Source organism: Periplaneta americana, chromosome 7, assembly GCF_040183065.1.
Source record: "Periplaneta americana isolate PAMFEO1 chromosome 7, P.americana_PAMFEO1_priV1, whole genome shotgun sequence".
Classification (NCBI taxonomy): Eukaryota; Metazoa; Arthropoda; class Insecta; order Blattodea; family Blattidae; genus Periplaneta; species Periplaneta americana.
Genome location: NC_091123.1, coordinates 24,512,187 through 24,539,422, shown reverse-complemented (window position 1 = coordinate 24,539,422; position 27,236 = coordinate 24,512,187). Strand labels below are relative to the sequence as shown.

The 27,236-nt window shown below is 36.4% G+C and overlaps 1 protein-coding gene across 16 annotated transcripts in view; it reads left to right on the top strand.

The window, feature by feature from the left end:
- Window positions 1–27,236, top strand: part of sls (sallimus) — a 959,631-nt gene that overhangs the window by 327,951 nt on the left and 604,444 nt on the right. For all 16 annotated transcript variants that reach the window (XM_069830434.1, XM_069830438.1, XM_069830435.1 and 13 more), the window contains one exon: window positions 9,473–9,595. In XM_069830434.1, the coding sequence (XP_069686535.1) occupies window positions 9,473–9,595 (123 nt within the window). The remainder of the gene's footprint in view (window positions 1–9,472; window positions 9,596–27,236) is intronic.

Here is a 27,236-nt window from a genome sequence, read left to right as displayed (position 1 = left end):
TTATTATTATTATTATTATTATTATTATTATTATTATTATTATTATTATTATTATAGTTTGTTATTTAGTCAACTCTCCGAAGACATCAGAACCAACCAGGCACCATTTATGAGACAACTAGGCCAGGAGATAATAGTGTAGGGTGGCCAGTTCCTTTCCCTCTCCATTGCATACATCGCCGACTAGCTACATATTACACTAATCAGATTTCAGATGTATACAAACAAATTGTTCTTCCTCAGACACATATCGTCAAGTCAGATGTACTGCCTTATAATAAATGTACATATCTGACATAACCTCAATCAGAGGAATTATTATTATTATTATTATTATTATTATTATTATTATTATTATTATTATTATTATTATTATTATTTGTAGGCCTATAATTTCGACGCCCCCTTGAGACAAAGGCGAACATTTCCAGACGTATGTTCATTGCTAAGAATTCATCTATTAGTACCTACCTCACGATGTTTGTTGGTTGAATTTTTCTGACAGAGGAGATGGCTATGAAGAGGCGGTTGACTGGCCACATTGTCATTTTATGAACTCGAAGAGTCGTTCTCGCGAGCCGACAAGGAAGTCACGCGGAATGCCGCCAACAAGGCGATACAGCTTTGTGGCCTCGCTGGTCGAAATTAGTCATTAGCCAGCCGCAAAGCGCACAGATAACCAGTTATTAGCGATGATGCTGGCTCTATTAATGGACGTGGACTTGACGAGTGCTGACGGATTGGCCTCCAGGAGAGGCGAAGTGACATGAATGAACGTGCTAATGAAGCTCTCGGCCTTCGCATTGTTTTGCGGGTGCGCATATTTACAGGAGATGCTGTTTATAGGATATCCATCTTTATCTTTTACTCTTAAGTGTTATTATTTTGTTTCCTCATTTATTCTTTTTTTACCCATTCCTTCTTTCCCATCCTACTTTTTTTTTATTTGTACTGTATTATTTTGTTTATTTTTTCTTCTAATAACGACATTTTATAGTCTACGATTTTCTTTATTCTATTTCTTTCGTAGTAAATACTTTTATTTACTTCTTATGCAGCCTACTATCTTATTTTCTTTATCTATTTTTCTGATAATACATTTTCCTGATTTATTTTTTACTATAGGCGTACTCTTTTCTTTATTTCTCCTCCATTACTTAATTTTGATTTTTTTGTGCTAAGTTAATCCATTATCTTTTTTCTTTTCTACTATTTTCTTTTCTTTATTTCTTTAGTACTACTTTATTTATATGTTATTTCTTTTGTATTACACTCTTTTGTTTCCTTTTTTTTTTTAGCATGTCTTTATTTTATCTATTTCTTTTGTACTGCTTTATTATTTTTTTTATTTTTTTTTGTATCACTTTATTTTCTTTATACACGGCTTTCATTTCAAAACTTTCCAATTTAAATAACTAATTATTCAAATTTAATTCAATTTAAACAAAAAACACGTCGATTTAAATATTGAGTGGGAAGTCTGAAACCACGCTTAACATAGGCTACACTCACTCTAGTACACGACATAACTCTTCATACATACACATCATGCATAACGTGGCCCGCCGAAGTGGTGTGCAATTTCAAAATGGGTCACAGTCCTGTCATCTATCCGCAGTATGCGGAACCCGAATCACGCAAAGTGAAGTGGGTAGGCATTACACACACACACACACACACACACATATTCTTTCCTTTGCAGTATCTTATTTTGTAATACTTTATCTTTTTTATTTCTCTTGTGCTGTGTTTAACGACTGTTCTTTAACCCCGTTTTCTCCTCAGTCTTGTAAAGATTATGAATAACATTCTTTTTTACTTGATTCCTAGTCTTGTGGTTAGCATGACGCAAGAAGACCGTTCCAGTTCTTGCGCGAGATATATTTTTAACTGGGAATCGATCCTGGGCACACTATATTTACAAGTTGCTTGAAAGCATGTATATTATTTTCATCACTATCACAACCATCATCATCATTATGATTTACGTTTAAAGATTATTGTTATTTGATCCACACCGCAGAATAAATGCAAGGCAAAGCACACATTTATGGAAGAGAGATACATTTCGTGACAGAAATGGAATCTGGCTCTGCTGCAGGAGGAACATCGATGGTCTTAAGTCTGGCCTGTAATTCTCGCTGTAATTTCTTTTGAAATCCGATAATGGGATGATATAGCTGAACAACCCAGGCGCAGAATGCAGTTTTGAGGTCATTTCCTGTATCGACGAAATGTGGCTTTTAAGTTGGACAATGCGGTAAGGATTGTGTTGCTAGGGCTCGTGTTTAGGAAGTATTTTAATGCCGTTTCGCCGGGGTTAACGACTCAAAATAAGCCGCAAGCCAAGGAATTGCGGCGCGACGTGAGGCTTTTTTTTATTGCAGTCCGAAGCTTAATTCACATACACGAAAAGCTCGCAGACTTCGATATGTCTCTAATACTGCTGCCTCGTGGCTATTCGCCAGGCCTGTTAAAATGCGTCCCGCATTCCGACAGACCACCCCCTCACTTTACTGCGGCCGAACCAATGATTACAATCTACTCGTTGCGAGTCTGAAGCCAACGTGGTGAATTTTTAACGTCGAACTTTTTCTGTGTACCACTTGAGAAAATTGCAACAAAAATTACAACATTGCCCCTTTTGGGAATTGCGTCAATACCGCCCGCAACGCATTTTTTTAGTTAAAGGAGCTTCATTTGTTTATTCATGGCCCAGGTTATGCTTCTGACCAAATGGAATGTGCAAACTATACTTATTATTTTGGCGGAGGTTGTGTGCATCGCAGCATTTTCTGAAAGAAACTACCCAGCCACGCAGGATGTCGTCTATAGGTCTATATCGTGGAACATTTAAAGATCCGTACCATTGAAACCTATGCTAAAGTCACACCGGAAATTCTTCAAAATATTCTCTCCACATTCTCAATTTCCTCTTCTAATACCAAGCTTTTTGTGTAACCCCAAAATAAAAAATCAGGGGGTGTCAAATCTGGAGACCTGGCCGGCCATTTTACTGGTCCACGCCGACCAATCCAATGTCCAGGGAACTGTTCGTCCAGTATGCTGCAACATTTCTATGACAACCCACCAGAATGAATAATGATATCAATTCTTTCCTCTTTCGATAATGCCATCACGACAATCAGAAATTTGTTATAGGAAAGCTTCAAATAATCACAACAATACATTGAAACTGTCACAGGTTAACCAATGGTAAAGCAGGAAAAGTTCATTACTAGAATTGCATAAAAATACCTTTTCCAAAGCCTCCTTAGTACTGTACCATGTTACAAAATATCTGTAGATGCAATAATTAATGTTTGTGTCATTATGACAGTTATTTTTACATAATTTGAAAATGATAAGAGATATGTATATCAAAACGGATTGCACCATTGATTTTTTTTTAGAAAATTTCACATGATTTGAATACCTACATGATCCCCTTTCCATTTAAAACTTCAAAGTTGCATCCAAAATGGCGACTTTTGAGATAGCTGAGGGCTAGAATCGAATGTGTCACTGGTAGAGCATTTGGTCTTACAAATACTTGTAAGCAAGCAGGAAAATATTTATATGGTTCCAGACTTCTGATTCACTCTGTATAATAATAATAATAATAATAATAATAATAATAATAATAATAATAATAATAATACTTAGGCCTACTTACTGGCTTTTAAGGAACCCGGAGGTTCATTGCCGCCCTCACATAAGCCCGCCATTGGTCCCTATCCTGAGCAAGATTAATCCAATCCCTACCATCATATACCACCTCCCTCAAATCCATTTTAATATTATCTTCCCATCTACGTCTCGGCCTCTCCAAAGATCTTCTCCCCTCTGGCCTCCCAAATAACACTCTATATGCATTTCTGGATTCGCCCATACGTGTTTTTCGTAACAAGCTGTTTTTTACGATGATGGGTTGTTATCCCTTTGCCCAACCCCCAAGGTGGAGGACCACCCCTTATCGGCTGTCCATGACTGCTTATTCAATATATTCGCAGCTATCCTCCATATCTGGAGGTCGTCTCCTCTATCCGCAACCTGAGGACGCGCCATGCCGAGGTGATATAATAATAATAATAATAATAATAATAATAATAATCACTCTGATAGAGGTCTGCCGTACCATACAAATTAACATAGCTCTTCATGTCCCCGCCACACAAGCTAGAACCTGGGGGGGCTTCGGTGCCTCTTATACAAAACTATGAGTCGTCCATAATTCACCACCACTATCATCTACCAATCTTTGTACAAAATGTGAGAAACATCCGCCATGGCGATTGATCGATTCGGCGTCACGCAAACACAATTGTTTTCCTATTTTTGGAAACAAAAATATGATGAAAGGGGAATTGTGGAGAGTGTTGGTGGAATGACGGGAAAAAATCGTGAGAACCCCGAGAAAAATCCTCACAACCTTGGCTTTCCCCATCACAAATACAACTCCGTCATTACCGAGATTCGAACTCGGGTGTTTGGTCGCTGTAAGCCAGCGCTCTGCCAACTGAGCTACCAACGTGGCTTAACTGTGTGGAGTGACACCTCTACTTCCTTCATAAAGAAGATATTATTGAGGAATTCTTGCACGAAGCATCCTCTTATATCTGACGAGATACAGGGATTTACGACCCAGGATCGAGCGTGGGGGATGAGGGCGCAACCCGGTGACCCCATAACCTCTCCACTTACTGTGATTGCTTCGAGAGGTCACGGAAGACGCGGCTATTAATTAGAGCGATACTACGGCGCTCCACGCCCCATGAAATGATCCTCTCAGTTCAGATACTGGCCTCAGAGCAGGGCGCTAAATTGACGACGAGAATTAGTGGGCTTGAAGGAACACCGCAATCGTGGCGAACTTCAAAGACACGTCGACATTTTTTTCTCAATTGGTAGTTGGCAGTAACATTTTACGTCATTTCAACCACACAGAATATGAAATATATAACTGTACGGCGATTGTGTCAGCATCGTGAAATGAGGATAGTAGTTCAATTGAAAGGTTACCTCACAACAATTTTTTTCCAACATAAATTTCACGGAAACTTCTGGGAATCGAATAAGTCTTCAATTCACAGTTAAAAACAGGAAACTAAATTAGGGGACTCATCGAATCCTTATCATTTCGCGAAACGTTTATGCTCCAAACTTATCATACGTTCCATGGTCTGTGATAAGATGAAGTATACTAATCAAGCAAAATATTATGATAATAATAGTAATAATAATAATAATAATAATAATAATAATAATAATAACAATAATAAAATAACAATAATAATAATAACAATAATAATGATAATAATAATAATAATAATAATAATAGTAATAATAATACTTTATTGCTAGAACAAAGATACATATTTTTTATATAAAAAACTCTAACACCCCCTGAAAGGGAAGTTACATACTCGTGCTCAGAGGGAATTCGACATAATGTTAAGACATTTTATTGAATAACAAAGTAAAAAGTAAAAAGAAGAAGAAAAAACAGATCACAATAATTGAACTTTAAATGTTCTCTCTAATCAGTAATTTTTAAAGGAGCATTAGCAAATTGTATGTTTGGGGTGTTGGCTTTTATTATGTTATAAAGCCTTGGACCGAAGTTGCTACTGTAATTATTTATTTATTTATTTATTTATTTATTTATTTATTTATTTAAGCTGGTAGAGATAAGGCCATCAGGCCTTCTCTTCCCCTTTACCAAGGGATTACAACTACAATATTAAGAATACAATTACAATTATAATTATAATTAAAATTAATATTTGATTTACAAACACAATAAAAATCAAAGTACTAAAAGATTAAATGATTAATAATAGCTAGACAGTTTATTGTAAAAGTTAAGAAGAGAGAAAAAATTTTTTTTTATTAATTAAGTAAAATTAAACCTACTCCACGCAGTAAGAAAATGCTTAATAAGCTTGCTTTTGAACGCTACTAAATTCCGACAGTCTCTGATGTCACTGGGTAGGGTATTCCACAAGCGCGAGAGCGAGATTGTGTATGATGATGAATACGATAATGTCTTATGTGTTGGTATCTTATAAGCTGTGGTACATTTAGGTACAGTCAAGCATATATTGTCTGATCTTTTGGTTTTTATTTATGTGAATATAAATTAAATATGTTTCGGTTTTTATGTACGAAATTCAATAATACACTGTTATAAATTTTATGGAAGTCAAATACTTCAAATTTTCAATACAGCAGCTCTGAAGGATAATCTTCTTCTTCTGCCTGACAAGTTTTAGGCCACAAGGCCTGTTACGGTCTCACATAAAATTTTCACGCTATCTCTTAGCAGGACGACCCACAGATCTTTGGCCATGTGGTACATAATTATAAATTGCCTTTGGGAGTCTACTATTACTCATTCTTTCCAAATGATGTTTCCAATTAGACTGATTTTGAACAATGTAATCTAAAACTGGTTGAGTTTTTAGTTCCTTTAAAATTTCACAATTTCTTTTCAGATCTCATTTAGTATAGCCCGCTGTTCTTTGCATGAATTCCATTTCACAAACCGTTATTCTGCTTTTATCTGCTTTCCTCAGTGTCCATGCTTCGCTGCCATGGCTGAGCATCGGTCGTGCCAATGTGTTGTAGAGCCGTATGCGGGTGTGTTTCTGAACCAAGGATGGTTTCATCACACTATTTATAATGTCCATAGCTCTTGTTACTTACTTACTTATTTACTTACTTACAAATGGCTTTTAAGGAACCCGAAGGTTCATTGCCGCCCTCACATAAGCCCTCCATCGGTCCCTATCCTGTGCAAGATTAATCCAGTCTCTATCATCATATCCCATCTCCCTCAAATCCATTTTAATATTATCTTCCCATCTACGTCTCGGCCTCCACAAAGGTATTTTTCCCTCCGGTCTCTCAACTAACACTCTATATGCATTTCTGGATTCGCCCATACGTGCTACATGCCCTGCCCATCTCAAACGTCTGGATTTAATGTTCCTAATTATGTCAGGTGAAGAATACAATGCGTGCAGTTCTGCGTTGTGTAACTTTCTCCATTCTCCTGTAACTTCATCCCGCTTAGCCCCAAATATTTTTCTAAGCACCTTATTCTCAAACACCCTTAACCTATGTTCCTCTCTCAGAGTGAGAGTCCAAGTTTCACAACCATAAAGAACAACCGGTAATATAACTGTTTTATAAATTCTAACTTTCAGATTTTTTGACAGCAGACTGTATGACAAAAGCTTCTCAACCGAATAATAACACGCATTTCCCATATTTATTCTGCGCTTAATTTCCTCCCGAGTGCCATTTATATTTGTTACTGTTGCTCCAAGATATTTGAATTTTTCCACCCCTTCGAAGGATAAATCTCCAATTTTTATATTTCGATTTCGTACAGTATCCATAGCTCTTGTGTATTTATTAATTTTCTGAATGATAATCAAGAGGTTTATTAAGGCATATGTTTATTATTCCTTTCTTTAGCAGAGTTATTGGCATGAGGGAGTTACTATAAGCAATACCCATCCTATAATACCGTATTATAGGCTATGTAATATGATATTGAATTTAACAAATGCGATTGCATTTAGATATTAAACAAACTCGATAAATAACAATACAAGAAAACCAGAAAAGGAATCGTCAGAGTTAAGTGGAGTAATAATAATTATTGACGAATTTATTTCACTCTCATATCTGACCTGAGCGGACCACATAGTAAACGACATCAAGAACTATTAGGTATGCATTAACAGTGTTCTTAAACTTACCGACAGTCATCTGTACGATGTCAGATTAAACTGGAACTGTCCGAGAGATGTGACAACTCTGCTTTCAGGTGACCGAGGCTTAAAAATAAGCATGGAAAGAGGAGGAGGGGAAAATGGAAATTATTCTTCGGGCTTTTCATTCATTTGTATCCGCAGCATTAGTATGCACGGAGTCGCGCATTCCTCTCTGTGGACACGACAGCCGTGCTGGTTACAAATGCATCTCTGCAGGAGATCGGAGATACAAGATACTGTACAGATCATGTGATAACTACCAAATCCTGAGCCGTGACTCAGTGCTAGTGTGAGAAACTACCAACCACGAGGACCTGGGTTCTAGGCTCGTCGAGGGTGAGGACGTCAGTCGCCGGCGTTGCCAAATGAAGTGTGTCAAAATTTAATAGTGCAGAAAGTATCAAAGAAACGTGAATAGTACATTGAAGAATTCTGGGCAAATTACATAAGTGAAGTTTTGAAAGGCGGTCGGAGCGTGGTGCCGACTACACCACCTCATTCTAGTGCCGAGGTCATGGAAAGCATGGGGCTCTACCTCCATGCCCCCCAAATGCCTTCATGGCATATTACGGGGATACCTTTATCTTAATATTGGCAATCTACAGTGGACGTGTATAGTAAAAGGCTAAACAAACAAAAAAAATTAATTTACAAAATATGCTCAGTAACAATAATTAGATAAAAAAATCGTACGTCTTTCCCTTCGTTGTAGCTACAAAATCATCGGATCGGCATTATATTTCCGGCAGGACAGTAGAGGTTTATCTCCCTTCCTCAAGATTTAAAAAAGGAAACTTCCACAATTTCAGGGCGAAACCTAATTTGAAAATTTGCATACAGAATAATACTGTGAACAACGAGTTGCCTATAAAATTGTAGCTGTTAGCACAAATAATTATGAACGCCAAATTTAGGTTTGAAATATAGAGTAAAACATCCCATTGTTTTGACAGCACTTGAATAACGTTTCTAATCGTCCTTATTGAAGACATGCCAAACACACCAGTCCTTATACACTGAAATATACCTGTCCCATTCTTGTTGATGTTTTCATGATAAAGATAGATTTGTTTGTTCTAATCAAGGATTTTTATATTATTATTATTATTATTATTATTATTATTATTATTATTATTATTTATATAATCACTGTACAGCTCTACACAATTTTGGAAAAATCATGTCAACAATTCTTTTAGATAGGCCTACACATCATCACAACTTTGAGATTATCTTCTAATGTGTCATAATATCGAAAATTTTGACGAATCAGTTATTTTCTTCCTTCTGATGCCTTTTCTATAACCTTCTTAGTCCTTTTCTCTGTATACCTCACCCTATGTTCTTCAAGTTGAATTCAGTTTGATTAGAGAAGCATTTTTAGTTATGTGTAAATGTTCTCTTTTTTCTTATGCACATGCCTATTTGTGTACTCCAAGAAAAACATTGTTAACGGTTATTTCATACCGTGGTTGAGAGTCGAACCCACTACAGTAACTTCTATGCAACATCAAAGCTGCACGTCAGTTGTTAGATACACCGCAACTGTTACACAATTTATATAATTACATATAGTCGTGTACCATGTGCTGAGAATCTGTTCGAGTTTCTGGCTGTTGACTTGCTAGCGCTTTCCATGTCTGTTCGTTAATTTCTTATACGAGCGGCGCTTTCTGTTGTTTCAGAGTCGAGAATGGCTGCAGCTCAAGGTGCTGGAAGTCCACCCCGAGCTCACGAAACTGGGTTGCAGCCTCAAGGAGGCCACAGAACTGCTGAAATCCCATGACGAGGTCCTCCTGCAGCTCCAGGTATGTTTTTTGCTTATTAATATGCACCGGTATTAAGTCATATTCAGTCTTCCCGTTCCTGCAACAAACTGATCATGCACATGCTATTCAGCTGTAGTCGTCACGAATCACCCGTGACGCATCGGATTCGTCACACATTACATTCTCGTCACGGGATTGTAGATCATAGAATAAACTCATATCGTCGAAGAATTCGTCCAAAGTATTATTTTTTCAGTGTGCGGATAAAATTATAGTCGCGACGCTGTTATTCCCGGTGTACTCCTACTCTTTGCTTGAGTCTTAGGAAGTGAAGGCACTATAAAGTCTAGGTAGGTAATATCGTTCGCCACTTTTGTTCTTTCGTTGCCGAGCTACCAGACAAGGAATCTATTTGCCACACCGTTAAACATTATCATGTCGTAGCTCCTATGATAATAAATCAAAAGCACTGTAATTGAGCAAATAATTGACCGGCAAATAATGTCCTCATGTGCTTTCTGCGAACGCCAACGAAAGAATCAAAATGGCTGGCGATTACATTAAGTATCTATCCAACCTTAGGAAGTGCATAACGTCTTCATCGGCGAATCACAAGACGCACACGCTTAAATGTAGCCGACCTGCAACGTGATTGGCTGCCGGAAATTAGAGCGACGGGACTGTAGCTATTTGTTTCATGTGTTTGTGTGTATGTTCATGAGGCGGGTTAGTGCTCATCCGTGTAGTATGTACTGTAGTGAGTAGCAATAATACCAAGTCCCTTCAAATGAGGGTGAAGATTATAGGAGGGTTGTAAATTTTCAGGATTCCTTTTAAAACCTTGTTATTGTACAGGCTGCCGGAACTCAGTTTCTTGAAAGACAAGCTCAGTGACGGAACTACACAGTACGAAGAGAAATATTTTCTTATTTTATTTTGCGCTACAGAATGTATCAACTAGTCCCTTCCGCCACTGGATGGATGGACGGCACCGCTCCACTCCCCCATCACTATAACGACACAGACGAAGTAAGACATATCTCCTTTCTCTCTGTTTTCACAGTGAGACAAGATGCATCACACAGCCTTTAGTCCAGAGCACGATAGACTGGTAACTAAGACTTTCGTGGTTCGAATCCTGCCTGGGAAGGAAACTTTTTTTTGTTCCTTATTCAAATTTATTCCCAAAACTTTTCGATTGCAGGGATATTTTACTACTTAATTAACTTATTATTCCCAGAACATGAGTTTTATTCTAGTCGCCAGAGTACGAGGAAGGAGACTGGATAACTTTCAGGACGTCTCAGAATCCAAAGGAATCTGTAACCAAAGTATTTTCTTTGGGAACAAGCCATTTATCCCAGCTCGTATAGGAGCCATCCCTCCCCATTCATCCAGGAACAGTTTCCATTTGCTCACCCCAAGCCGCACTTGTGAAGTGACATTTTCCAAGCTGCGCCCCCCGTTCAAGCGTGAATGTTTAGTCTTTGGACACAGCTTCCGCGTGTGAAGGGATGAGGGGTTATCTCCAGGTTTGTCTGTGAGGCGGAACTGTGATAATTAATTGGCGCTTTACATAGCTGCACACTTCCTGCCGTGTTGAAAGGTTTTACGTGGTGCGATGGTATCGTTGCCATGCAGGAGACCTAAGGTCAAAACCCGCAAAAGCAGCGCGCTTCAAATAGTGTGGCTATTTGTATCCATTAACGTTCATTTTTCACTTGATTACTGATTAATGGCAGCATGCAAGGATTTTACTGTATCAGCATTAATGGGAAATATATTATTATTCGAAGAATTAAGAAATATTTATATTTCTTTATAAAAATTAAAATAAAATGCTGTACAATTTTAAAACATTACATGACTTTAAAACTCAATTTCATTGGTATAACACCATAATACATGTGGTAAAGACAACATTAGAATGTAAATTAGAAGGAAAGAGGGTTGGAAGACCCAATCTGCGGTGGATGGATGGAGTGTTGAAGGATGTAAGTAAATTGTGCATAAAGAATTGGCGGAGTGTGGCTAAGAATAGAACAATCTAGAAGAAAATCCTTAAGGAAGCTGAAGCCCACATCGGACTGTAATGCTATTAAGAAAAATAATAATACAAATGTTATTTCAAAACTAAGTTTCCAGAGATAGGGTTTGGAATTGAACGGGTTACATCAGCTGCTTGTCTATGCGGATGACGTGAATATGTAAGGGCAAAATCCACAAACGATTAGGGAAAACACGGGAATTTTACTGGAAGCAAGTAAAGAGATAGGTTTGGAAGTAAATCCCGAAAAGACAAAGTATATGATTATGTTATAGGCCTATATAATAAAAGTAATATAATACAGTTATATTACTTTTATTATATATAATTATCTTACTCATGAACACTGTTGCATCTGACCTAACTTATGTAATTTAATATGATTATGTCTCGTGACCAGAATATTGTACGAAATGGAAATATAAAAATTGGAAATTTATCTTTTGAAGAGGTGGAGAAGTTCAAATATCTTGGAGCAACAGTAACAAATATAAATGACACTCGGGAGGAAATTAAACGCAGAATAAATATGGGAAATGCCTGTTATTATTCGGTTGAGAAGCTTTTATCATCAACTCTGCTGTCAAAAAATCTGAAAGTTAGAATTTATAAAACAGTTATATTACCGGTTGTTCTTTATGGTTGTGAAACTTGGACTCTCACTTTGAGAGAGGAACATAGGCTAAGGGTGTTTGAGAATAAGGTGCTTAGGAAAATATTTGGAGCTAAGAGGGATGAAGTTACAGGAGAATGGAAAAAGTTACACAACACAGAACTGCACGCATTGTATTCTTCACCTGACATAATTAGGAACATTAAATCCAGACATTTGAGATGGGTAGGGCGTGTAGCACGTATGGGCGAATCCAGAAATGTTTGCCATAATCATTAAAAATGTTTACAAAACTTCTATGGTCCGTCCCAGAAATCTGTGGAGTAACTTCGCTCATATGGGGGCGGAGCCTATCTGTGCCGGAATGCATTGCAGGCAGCATCAACTCGAGTCCGCTAAGGGGTAAGATGCTGTTGGTAGAAGGTAGAGTAGAGTTCAGACAGAAATTATCCCCTTCTGCAAGCGATTGCTCTCTTCGATCAAGCAATGCCTCCCCCAGAGCAATCATTGGCCTTAACCCTCCCACATACCACTTGCGCAGAGGTCTTGTTTCGTCTTTCATCTCCATAGATTCCTGGGACGGACCATAGTTAAACTCATATATTGATCAGATTAATGTAATATTCAAAATTAAAAACATGTTTATTTGAGACTGCCTCCGTGGTCTGTTGGTCAGCATGCTGGCTTCCAGATCAGGGGGTCCCGGGTTCGATTCCCGGCCTCGGCTCTCGGCAAATTTTTCTTGAAGAAGAGGAATTCTAGAGTCTGGAAATTTGTATGAATGTGAGTGTGCCGGGTTAATATTAATTAACCAATCATCAAAAATATAAAAATACATCAGGACTGTCGCTGGGCAGTAACCTGAACACACGTTTCAACGTCACATTGTTGACAAGTAACTCCATCTGTTAGCACAACCATAAAGCATCTAATAGATGCTATAGAGTTACCAACAACGAAAAAAACATGTTTATTTAAATGACGATCGTCCAAAACTTAATGTGCGGTATACATATACAACAGCAGTTTTTGAGTTAGTGGGGATTTGAAAAGGGCGCGTCAGCTACTCTGGCTATTTGCGCCCTTATCTAAAATTCTTAAAAAAAAAAAAAAACAAGCAATACAATAAACTAAAACACGTTGTCATAGTAAAAACGAGTCAGTTTTTGAGTCAGAGGTGGTAACTCTTTCCTGTGCTTCGTTTTATTTTTAATTGCTGCTTCGTCGCTTGTTCGTCTGTGACATCTGCTGTTGCTAAAAAGAATCAATGTTATAATTATGTAGTGTATTTTTTTATTGTGTAGAAAGCATAGGCTTACTTCTCGTCAGTTGTATTCAAGACACATTTTGCAATCCATAAAGAGCTCGAAATTTTCGCACTTACTTTGACGTTTAGAATAGCATTATCCCTGCAGTTTTCTCTCCAGGCACTATTCACTATTAGGGGAGAGTCGGGTAGTATCGGACATCGGGTAATATCGGACAGTGAGTTTCTTTCATCTACCACACGATGATGTCGCATAGAGAAACGTAACCATGTCATTCAGGTACTACCATATGGTGGTAGATGAAAGAAACGCACTGTCAGATACTACCCGATGTCCGATACTACCCGACTCTCCCCTAGAGAAAAACACTTTCATATTGAATGCTGCTTCCAGAAAAATCTGGATATTTGTCTCTTGTCTGTCATGTATGGTTATAACCGGTGGCTTTCGCCAGCATGATTAAATGATGACCTAGGAAAAACTGACCGATAAATTTTACCTAGAGCTGTCTGAATCAGGGACAGATTTCTTTTACGTGCAGTGAATCTTTTAAGAGAGCTTCTCAGCTCCACATTTCTTTCTATGAAAGGCATGCTAAGGATTTCAACGTTCTTAAAATCCATTTTCTTCAGGGAGACTTGGACTCACTGACGTCGGATGTAATGACAGACTTGCTACTAATAGACACCAAGGACGAATTCTGCGAACTGTTGAATTATTTATTCTCTCAACATTCAGTTTGTTTCGCACAGACTCGAAAATAAGGAAAACCTCAGCCTTTCCTACAGGGTTATTCAAAAGTCACACATTACAGGGTCTGCATAGAGTAAAAATGATAGGCTAATACCATAGCATTAACAAAGGATTAGGATTTAACGTCATAATATTTATTTTGTTTTGACGTGTATTTTCTCTATTTGACCTACATTCATAGAGAAAATGAAAGCATTTTGTGGAACGGAAATCACACTGACGTCATTAGACTTCGGTTGCCATAGAATAATGTGAATGAGTCCATTCCCATACAAGGGGAAGCCCGTATGTATACTTACTTACTTACATACATACATACTTACTTACTTACTTACTTACTTACTTACTTACTTACTTACTTACTGGCTTTTAAGGAACCCGGAGGTTCATTGCCGCCCTCACACAAGCCCGCCATCGGTCCCTATCCTGAGCAAGATTAATCCATTCTCTATCATCATATCCCACCTCCCTCAAATCCATTTTAATATTATCTTCCCATCTACGTCTCGGCCTCCCTAAAGGTATTTTTCCCTCCGGCCTCCCATCTAACACTCTATAAGCATTTCTGGATTCGCCCATATGTGCTACATGCCCTGCCCATCTCAAACGTCTGGATTTAATGTTCCTAATTATGTCAGGTGAAGAATACAATGCGTGCAGTTCTGTGTTGTGTAACTTTTTCCATTCTCCTGTAACTTCTCCCTCTTAGCCCCAAATATTTTCCTAAGAACCTTATTCTCAAACACTCTTAACCTATGTTCCTCTCTCAAAGTGAGAGTCCAAGTTTCACAACCATAAAGAACAACCGGTAATGTAACTGTTTTATAAATTCTAACTTTCAGATTTTTTGACAGCAAACTGGATGATAAAAGTTTCTCAACCGAATAATAACAGGCATTTCCCATATTTATTCTGTGTTTAATTTCCTCCTGAGTATCATTTATATTTGTTACTGTTGCTCCAAGATATTTGAACTTCTCCACCTCTTCAAAAGATAAATTTCCAATTTTTATATTTCCATTTCGTATAATATTCTGGTCACGAGTCATAATCATATACTTTGTCTTTTCGGGATTTACACAATCCCGTATGTATACACAACTTAAGTGAAAGATTTTATTATAATCCAAAGGAGGAGGGACTGCAATAATTTTTTTTTTATTTTATTCAGTTGTGCTTCGATATGGACACGAAACATACGCATGCACAATACATGCGTGTGTTCTATGGCAACCGAAGTCTAATGACGTCAGTGTAATTTCCGTTCCACAAAATACTTTCAGTTTTTCTATGAATGTAGGTCAAATAGAGAAAATACACGTCAAACAAAATAAATATCATGACGTTAAATCCTAATCCTTTATTAATGATATGGTATTATAATTTTTACTCTATGCAGACCCTGTAATATCTGCATCATATCCGATAAACTCAATAATGTGAACGAGTCCATTCCCATACAAGGGGAAGCTCGCATATATACATAACCTAATTGAAAGATTTTATTATAATCCAAAGGAGGAGGGACTGAAATACATTTTTTTAAATTTTATTCAGTTGTGCTTCGACATGGAGACGAAATATACGCGTGCACAATACATGCGTATGTATGCCGGTCATATTTGAATGTTACACAAGTCACTTTTTACATAAATAAATCTTACTGTTTTGTGAATGAAAGGGCTTTCATATTTTATGTGAACTTTGCATTTAATAAAATTTTAGCTATTTAAAAAATATCCTGACTTCTGATTAGTCGCATGCATAAATTGTTTAAAACTGGCATAACTTCAATGGTGAGGTAAATTTATAGCGTTTCCGGGAAATCTGCTGTTTGTTATTCCTTACAAACAGTTCCAAACAGTCAATTTGTGTCGCAACAATCACAAATAAGTGAAGGTATTTCCTTTTCCATCTTTCTCTTTCTTCGCACACATTTGTAGTTATAAACAAACTCTCTTTTTTTTACGACGCCATTTAAATTGTTTAAAAATGTGTTTTATGTAAGTCGCTTTATGTTAGTATTACGCTGTCATGAGTTGGTTTTTTATATACGATATTCAACGCTCGTGCTATAAACATTCCATCTTGCTTCAAGGCGTAATGAATTATCAACACACTGCATAAAAAGCGTATAAATCAATGAGGGTTTTTGTATGTGAGATGCGTCCAAAGTTTGCTTTGGCTGCTGGCGATTATGTGAATTAAGTATACGTGTGAAACGACATGTGGTGCAAGATGCAACAACACGATGGTTGTTCCGGGGAAGATAGGTAGGTCGCAAAAGAGAAGAGGTATAACCACATTTTTTAGAGTTGTTTTCTGTGATGTAGTGCAGTCGTTTCCAAAATATGTAAACTCTATATATACGCATTAGTAATTTATTAATAACTAGCCGTACCCGTGCGCTCCGCTGCACCTGTTAGAAATAAATATAAAGTAATTACATAATTAAAATATGACGTTTGAACCAGGAAACATTCGTGTTTGATAGAAGGATAAATCGTTTAATATGTTACTTAATTTAAATTGTATTTAAATAATTAAAATGCGATCATTTTGGTCCAGAGAGCACTCAGAAGTTACTGTAATAACATTATAGCATTATGTCCATCTAGAGAAATTACACTTTCCAATGATGAAATAATAATTAATTATACAAATCGGCTAATTTAGCTTCCGATATTACTTCATACAAACACATAAACATTGTCTGTAGGCTAAGTTTAATAGCTTTCGATTGTTGCTGTCCAAGGCCCCTTTTTCGATTGTTGTTGTCCAAGGCCCCTTATAGACGAAGTCATTTGTTCTTAATTCATTGCACCGTCTTAGATGGCGTTATTTTAATTTTAAAACTCATTTATCTCATTAAATATCAGTAATATAAAAATTTTGTAAAGAATAAAACTTATCGGAAATAATTTTTTAAGAAACTTTTGTTATGTAACATTTTTCACAAAAATCAATAATAAGCGAGATATTTCGATTTATTTAATTCAGGCCCCCTTATAACCCCCCCTTTTAAATAATGTATTTTGAATGCCACATAGCCTAAAATCTAAGTTACAACGAACTTAATATATATTCCAATTTTCATATAAATCGGTTCAGCCATTATCGCGTGAAAAGGTAACAAACGTACAGACAGACATACAAACAAAAATTTCAAAAATGCGATTTTCGGTTTCAGGGTGGTTAATTATAGGCTATATGTTAGGATCAATTATTTTTGGAAAATCGAAAATTACCAGAAAAATTTCGGCTACAGATTTATTATTAGTATAGATATGCTATTATCGATATAGGTCACCGGCATAGTACCGAGGTAACGCGCATGATTTCGGATTCGAGATCGTGTTTGGGAGTGAGTTAGATTTTGTTCCTTTTCGGTATTTTGTCTCACCACTTAAATTTTGAAAATACACTTCTGCCTAGCGATAGAAGGTCTACTTTTGGAATATAATATGTCTGAAAATGTATTATTTTGAATTAAAAAGTAAGGAAAAATATCGTCATGTTACAGAGAAGTTCGTGTATAAAATACATTATAATTAAGGCAAGCAAAAAAAAAATATATATATATATTGCAAAAGAGTTCCATACGTCAAATTTTTCACGCAATAATTGAAATGAGTGTAGTGTAGCTTTTCGGTGGCGAGTTTTGAATATTAAATTAGGTATTATTCGTCATAATTTAAACCTTGAGGTGAGAGATACACCATTGGCCTGCAAAAATTTAGTGGAATTCATTTTTTTATCCATGACCATAACGAAAAACATGCCTTTACTAAATACTTTTGCGTTTGTAAAGTAGGCTTTTATTCAACATTACTTTATTTCACTAGTGAGATAAAGACTTTACCTCACAGTTTGAACTTTATCTCACAGTTCATTAGTATTTTCCTAGTACCCGGGCGCACACGTATACTTTTCCATTCAAGAAGTTAATATATTAGTTACTAGATGTCACTACCTCTATTTCTTTATTATCATTTCTTAAATATACACACACTCAATCTCCTTCTCTTTTCTCTATCTGCTACGTCGTAATTTGTACATTACATCCATATCTAATATGCATCTTTTTAAAATTTTGTAATAATTTACCTTTTGGGATGCGAGGACACTTGAACCTGCGAAGTTGGGTTTATAGGATTTTAAAACAAAACGCGTTAGCCAACTGAGCTAAACAGACACGATGATTAATTAAGTTTTAATATTCCTCTTAAGTTTACAGAAGTAAAATGTGAAATTATTTTAATCACAATAGTCCCGTGAAAACTTCTAAATAATCCCTGAAACTTCAAAAAGACGAAAATACACGTTTAAAATGAAAAAATATATATTAAAATTATATAATTAATTATAATTTGTTATTTATCCAACGCCTTAGATACCATTCTTTACTAATCATGGCCTCCTACATCATGACCTACCTAGTACACGTATTGATTCTAAAATCCATGCCATGGTATGTGATTACATGAGGACTTATTTTCAACATGTTTTCTTTTATAAAACATAATTTTTCGTTATGGTCATGGATAAAATTACGTATGGTACTTGTGAGCGTGATCTTTATTGCACTCGTGTAATTTAAGCACTCGGCTGACGCCTCGTGCTTAAATCTTTCCACTCGTGCAATAAAGATGCACTTACCTCACAAGTACCATAAATAACTATTATATCTCAGCTACTATAAAAGCTAAATAAACAAAACTTGGAACTGGAGACTCGGGCGTAGAAATTGGTTATCACGATTTTACACTAAACCTTGTTTTGAAATTAAGACTAGTATTGTCTGATTAAAAATCAACAAAAACATTTGCGGATTATCCAAAAATAAGACAATTTATAAAGAAAAAGAGTTGCACTATTTCTCATTGCGTTGGGATGGCGTCGTAGAAGTACACTGTTGGCATTGTAGGCTCACGCGCATTAATACATAACAGATGACAAGCGCGGAACTTTGAACATCAATTTTCAGACAATCATGGATGTTAGAGGTATATTGGATATTATCCAAACCTTTTCAAGAGGCAATGAGAAAACATTAAGAACTGGATAATACGCACGGTAGAGGAATGTCGATAGTCGACGTTATTCGCTGGCCACTAGTTACCGGGCCGTACCGAGTCGTGTCACACAAAAGGCAATCAAAATGGTGGTAGTAAAATTCGCAACTATATTCTTAAATAAATCACTCCTTTAGTCAAGTGCAAGGTTTATGCAATACAACGACGATGTTTTGAATGCAATCAGCATCGGAAACCCTTACTACCAAGAAGACTTCACCCCAGCCTATTTCTAACTATTGAAGATGATAGACGAAAATAGGCTAATGAGGGGAAGGCGGAGAGTGATGATTATTATAGAGGGGAAAACCCTGTGCACAATAATAACTACTGTTGATCAAATCTGATGGAAGACTGATCTCCGATCAAATACTGATTGTTCTTTCTGCAACAGAAATAGAACTGATGGCCAATCAAACCCTCCTTGATTGCCAATCATATTTTGATCGGTGTTTCTGCAACTGGGCCTTAATCAGCAAAAATCTGTTGATCAAATCTGATGGAAGACTGATCTCCGATCAAATACTGATTGTTCTTTCTGCAACAGAAATACAACTGATGGCCAATCAAACTCTCCTTGACTGCTAATCATATTTTGATCGGTGTTTCTGCAACCGGACCAAAGACTAAAATACAGATATATAATTCAATAATTAAACCTATAATACAATATAGTACCGAAAGCTTACCACTCTTAGATAAACATCGAAGTAAATTAACAGCAGTGGAAATGAAATATCTTAGAAGAACTGTAGGAAAGACCAGAAGAGATAGGATAAGGAATGACAGGATAAGAGAAGAAGTTAAACTGAGAAAAGCATTAACAGAGGCGATTAATGAAAGACAGTTGAAATGGTTTGGGCATGTATATCGTATGGGAGAGGAAAGGAAGGTTAAACAGGTGATGGAAATGTGAGTGGAAGGAAGAAGGAGAAGAGGAAGACCAAGGATTAAATGGGAGGATACAATAGAAAGAATAGGCCAACAGAAAGGAAAAACAATGGTAGAGATGAAGAGAATGTGTAGAGACAGTATAAGAGAAGAAGTTAAAATGAGAAAAGCATTAACAGAAGTGATTAATGAAAGGCAGTTGAAATGATTTGGGCATGTATATCGTATGGGAGAGGAAAGGAAGGTTAAACAGGTGATGGAAATGAGAGTGGAAGGAAGAAGGAGAAGAGGAAGACCAAGAATTAAATGGGAGGATACAATAGAAAGAATAGGCCAACAGAAAGGAAAAACAATGGTAGAGATGAAGAGAATGTGTAGAGACCGGGAAAAATGGATGAAATGGACGGAGAGAGGCGAACCCGACGCTTAGCAGCAGAAGGGACTGAAGAAGAAGAAGAAGAAGAAGAAGAAGAAGAAGGAGGAGGAGGAGGAGGAGGAGGAGGAAAACCCTGTGCAACATCTGGTTTGTCCACCAAAAATTTCATTACTTTATCGGGGATCGAACCCGGGCCGCCTACATGGAGGATCATGGGCGCTATGACGTGGCTTATACTATATACACATTCATAAACACAATTTTTTTAACAAAGTCCGTTCACACATGTATCTATAAGTTATTAGAAGAAACTCACAATATGTAGGCCTATACATAGCTTTCAACTCTGTAAATTTCGACCTGCTCACCCATAAATTGAGAAATCTGCATTTGTCAGAGACTGCTGTGAGTTGGTTCGAATCCTACTTACGGGAAAGACAACAATGTGTTGTATCCGGGAATCGAAGCTCTTCCTGGCTTAACATAACATCAGGTATACCACAGGGTTCGGTACTCGGACCATTGTTGTTCACAATATATGTCAGTGATATTACATCTCATGTAAGGCATTGTAACTATCACTTGTATGCTGACGACCTTCAATGCTACATCTCTTCCCGCTTAGATCGAATAAATGATACTATAGATAAATTGAACGAAGACATTGACTCGATTGTGACATGGACAAAGAAATTCCATCTTAATATCAATCCTGGAAAGACACAAGCAATCATATTAGGACACAAACGGCAAACCGACGCTGTAAAGCACCTCGACATTTCCCCCGTTAAAGTAAGTACAGTGCATATCCCTTTCAGTTCTTCGGTAAAAAATCTTGGCATTCACATGGATAATAATCTCAACTGGGACATGCAAATCACAGAAACCTGCAGAAAAGTATATTCTATTATTCATGTGCTAAAAAGGATAAATGTTCATCTTCCCTCTTGCTTAAAAAAGTCCCTTGTGCAGACCCTTGTATTTCCCTATTTTGACTATGCTGACATTTTACTGACTGACCTTTCCAGCGACAACAAAATGAAACTTCAACGTGCTCATAATTTGTGTGTACGTTTTGTAAGCAATGTTCGTAAATATGATCATATTACCCCATCCCTGGAAGCAATAGGTTGGCTTAAACTAGATAAGAAAAGAAATTTACATTCACTTCTCTTTCTCTTCGAAATCTTGAACACTTCTATTCCTTCGTACCTGTCGTCTCGCTTCACTTACCTTTCTTCCCACCACAATCTGAACACACGCTCTCGCCATGAAACAATACTAACAATACCATCCCATCGCACCTCTTCATACTCATCCTCTTTCACAATACCCCTGCCAAGACTCTGGAACTCGCTACCTGCTAGCATCAGGGACTGTCGAAATAAAATTCAATTCAAACGCAAACTTACTAGGCACTTGGTCAGTAATTGAGACTCGTTCAGACATGGTTTCTTGTAAATAGTTCTTTTAATCTACCACAAAATATCTCAATATCCGGTAATTTCATCACTATAGAATTTTGTTATTGTAGGTTTAATTTGTAATTTAGTAAATACAAAAATATTCTTTGTTCTTAACTTCTATGATAAAATGTCTAGCTTTCATTAATCAGGTATTCTTGTCGTACTTTAATTTTTATTGTAATTGTAATTGTAAATTTAATATTAATTGTAATCTTATTGTTCATGTTATAGTTGTAATCCCCTGGTAGAGGGGCAGAGAAGGCCTGACGGCCTTATCTCTACCAGGTTAAATAAATAAATCTAATCTAATCTAAATCTAATAGTTCGTCACCTAATTTACAAGGCTCCTCTTTCTCTGCTAGAGAAACTCTTAATTTTTTTTTTTTTAAATCATTCATAGTTTTGATATACGGTTTAACTGTATTATGTGAATAATGTATGGTTGAGTAGCCCGGTGCAACGTGAATGCAGGCGGGCAAGCTCTTGAGTAGCCACACTATTAATAGAGCTCCAGTCCATCTCCAGTTACTACTCGCGTCTTGCACTGCGCCCATCCCCCACCCTTTTAAGGCACGCACACCCATTAAAAACGCATCGGACTCGACTACCGAACATCGATATTCCATGCCAGAGACCCAGATTCAAATCCCACCTCGTACAGAACGAAATATCTCGAGAAAACTCCCAAACACTTTTTTTTTTCACCACAAATTATAGTCGAACTCTGCGGAATTTATTTCCAGTCACCTGTGTGAAAAACAGCTGTAGTAACTTGCGAGTGGTCCATAAGTTTAGTATAGCTCATTTTAGTTGGGTTTATTCCAATTTAATTTTGCTTTAGTTTCTTTCCTAGTCAGATAATGTTAATTTCAAATTAAATGTAATTTAGTGAATTTTCTTCTAATTTTGTCTGTTTAATTAAATTTGACTTTAGTTAAATACTTCATTTCACTCTAATTTTAGTTTAGACTATCTGTTAAATTTTATTTTATTTTATTTTATTAATTTTCGTTTCATTTTAATTTCTGTTCAATCTGTCATGTTAAATTTATATTTAGTTTCTTTCATTTTAATTTAAGTCCAATCTATTCTGTTAAATTCTATTTTCGTTTATTTATTTTACTTTCATTTTATTTTGAGTTCTATCTATTCTGTTAAATTAAATTTTATTTTATTTATGTTCCTTTCATTTTAACTTTTAGTCCAGTCTGTTCTGTTAAATTTATTTTTAGTTTATTTATGTTCAATTCATTTTAATTTGTGTTCAATCTAATCTGTTAAATTTAATCTTAGTTTAATTCCATTCATTTCATTTTAATTTCCATTTAACTTCAATTTCAGTTTAGTTCTGTTCAATTAGCTAAATGTAATTTTAGTTTAATACTTAATTTCATTTTAATTTTTATGTTTAATTTTTTCAATTAATTTTAAATTTAGTTTAATTCTGATCATTTCATTTTAATTTAAATTTCGTTCTATCCAGTTAATTCTAAATTTAGTTTAATTATCTTCATTTAATCTCAATTTTAGTTTCGTTCTTTCCAGTTAAATTTTAATTTAATTTAATTCTGATCATTTCATTTTAGTTTTAGTTTAGTAAAAAATAATTTATTTCAAACTTAGTTTAATTCTGTTCATTTAAATGAAATTGTATCTCAGTTCCATTCATATAATTTAAAATTTATATTCATTTCATTTTAATTTTAGTTTAGTTGCGTTCAGTTAAATTTAATTTTAGTTTTGTTCTATCCACTTCACTTTACTTAATTTCAGTTTAGCTGAATTCATTTAATTTTAATTTAAGTTTAATCATGTTGTTAAATTCATTTTTATTGTAGTATATAGTTTAATCTGGTTCACTCCATTTTAAATTGTATTTCAGTTCAGTTCATTTAAATCTTTTTATAGTTTAGTTCAGCCAAATTAATTTTAAGTCTAGTTTAGTTCAGTGACGTCTTACTCGAAAGCACCGGTACGTGTGCTCCGGGTTGCAGACAGCTTTCACTCGCTCGAGGTCCTTTCTGCTACCTGTCCCATCGCAAGTCGATACCTGGAGGAAATCCGATCCTGTCGCCGCGCCGCGTCTATTGGAGAAGAAAATGACTGGTCGGTGTCAGTTCTCCGATTTCATAGCACAGAGGGCCTTGCTTCATGGCCGTCCCTAACGTTGCGTGTCCCTCCTACCACACCACAGCTCTTGCAAAAACTGTTATGACCCTGACAATCCTTTTTCTTTTTCTCCAGTTTTTCGTTCTCTTTTACTTTCTCGACATGGAGACTATAAATAAATAGTACTACTGTGATATTTAAAACAATTCTGTTCAGAGATTTTCACTGAAGTAAATATTTGCACCAACGTACCGAGAAGATCGACTTTAGCGAAGACTCAAGAGAACGTACGAACGCACTCGAAATAAAAAGTTATTTTCCAGCAGTGGAAAATTGAGGACTGTTTTTGCAAAACTTGTTAACTGAATGAAGACAAATAGGTTACAGTACAATCATCACACTTTGACACACTATAATGAAGAGAAATAATTCAATTTTACTAAGATAACTTTAACATCGTGTAGAGGCCTGCTTTATGTTAACGAATCCACGAAAATCGCAATTTTACAAATTTTGCAGTTAGCAAGTTTTGCAAAAACGGTCCTCAATTATTCCTGCCCAAGAATTATTTTCGATTCTGCTCAATTCCATACGATTCCGCGCTAAGATTTTTCTATCTTACATTTAAATGCATGGAAAAGGAAAATTTGTTCGTTCCAATTTCGCCAAGTGGAAACTACCCTCAAAAGATAAAGTGTACAAAAATAATCCCCATACCTGGAAGAACTGAAAGGGAATCTGGGAAAATGTCGCTTCCATTTCATAAAGGGAACTGCGCAGCGAGTGATGCGTCATTCATTAAGCAAATGCTACATGTGTTTGTAACAAGAAGACATACTTTTTTTTTTTCTAGAGAAAAATTGTTTCGGGGCCGGGCATCGAACCCGGAATTTTCGACTGAGTGCGCCAACGCTCTACCGATTGAGCTACCCAGAAACTCTACCAGACCGCGGGTCAATTATTCCCTTTTTATCCACATATCTCAAGTGGGTTGACAAGACATCCGAGATCAAAATTTGAGTGAACACTTTCTGTGTAACTTAAATTTGTGGTTTTCTGTTAACGAACAGTAACGTGTATTATACAAATCTAACTTTTCAGATATAATTCCCTGTAATGCTGATTTGAATAATTTCAAGGGGAATTAGTAGAGTTCCTGAGTAGCTTAGTCGGTAGAGCGTTGGCGCGCTCAGCCAAAGATCGCGGGTTCAATGCCTGGCCTGGAACAATTTTTCCTTTGAAATTATTCAAGTCAACTTGACAGGAAACTATACCTGAAAAGCCAGATTTGTAGAAGAAGACATACAGTTCCAGCATCTTTCTTAATTTGTGTGAGTGAATCAAACTTTAACTGCCTATGTTTATTATCGATGCTATGGTGAGTCCTTGGCATCAACCCCTTTGATTTGATTGCCTGGTTGGGTTTTTCCGAGGTTTTCTCCCACCAAAAGGCGGATGCCGGGTAGTATTTTGGCGAATCCTCGGACCTCATCTCAGCTCACAACATCTCTCCAAAAAAAATGTAAAAAAATTGCACAAAATTGTAAAAATTGTAGAAAATTACTAAATTGTAAAACTATAAAAATTTGTAAAAATTGTAATTGTTGTCCACACCTGTGGAGTAACGGTCAGCGCATCTGGCTGCGAAACCAGGTGGCCCGGGTTCGAATCCCGGTCGGGGCAATTTACCTAGTTGAGGTTTTTTCCGGGGTTTTCCCTCAACCCAATACGAGCAAATGCTGGGTAACTTTCGGTGCTGGACCCCGGACTCATTTCACCGGCATTATCACCTTCATATCATTCAGACGCTAAATAACCTAGATATTGATACAGCGTCGTAAAATAACCCAATTAAAAAAATTGCAATTGTAATATTGTAAAATGTTGACTTGTTCCACTTCTTAAAGCTTCATTGCTCATGTAAGATCTATGGAATAAAATAAATGAATGAATGAATGAATGAATGAATGAATGAATGAATGAATGAATGAATGAATGAATGAATGAATGAAGTACAGTGTGTATCACCGGTAACAAACTCTCTGCGTAACCGAAACCTGTAAGCGGCTCGGCCGGAAGCCTGCTTGTCGCTTTCCTTTTCTATACAATGTGTTCACCTAGTAAAATATTCATAATATGACACTGCTTATTTGTTTTTAAGTGTAACTTTTACTTGTAAAACGTGTTGAATAAGACGGTAACAGGCGACTAGGAGGTAATAACTGTCAGAAAGATGGAAATTTACAACATGTGGCGTAACAATGATGTCTTCGCGTCATTATGAGTTTATCGATACATCGAACAGTTTTAAGAACATGTTTCACTACTGTTGCGTGCTATCAGAGAGGATGGATTAAAATTCTGAATGCATCTGACTGTTCTAGTCTGCCTGCTTATTAGCGCTGTAGCGATATTACAGTAATATTGAGGGCGAAACCAAATAACACAACCGCATCACGTAATCACGGCGGCTTCTTAGCGGCCACATCTCATCTGCCCATCAGTTGTCGATCTCTGGACTGACTGGAATGATAGCACCGTTGCACCTTAATAACCTTGGATACGAACACAATGGCCTGTGGTTGGACCCAGCCTCTCTATTGGGTCAATATCAAGCGAATGCATGAACCTTCGGAATGCTGAAACTGTTTTACAGTTGCATATTAGAGAAAATAGATTTCGATATTGTTATTGTTCGAGCATTTAGGAAGGTTATTGCAGTAGAATATTTGCAGCAACGGAGCATGTTTTCTTTGAAGGAAAATTAAAATATCATATACCATGCAATAAAAAGAGAATATTCTTTTAATTGTAAAATTATACATGAAATAACGGTCGTATACTCTCTCTCAGTATGACATTAATTCAATTGTCTCAGTTCCGTGTTCATGATTTTTATCGCAGGGTACAAACCGTTGCTTACGAGTACAAACACCCCAGGAAATTCGAAATAATTTTCCTGTGCGTATTTAAAATCGTAAGTCTAAGCCTATATTAATTTCACTAAAAGTTAAGTGTATATATGTAGGATGGACCATAAATAATGTCAATTTCAGGAAGTTATTCTGTGACATATTTCAAA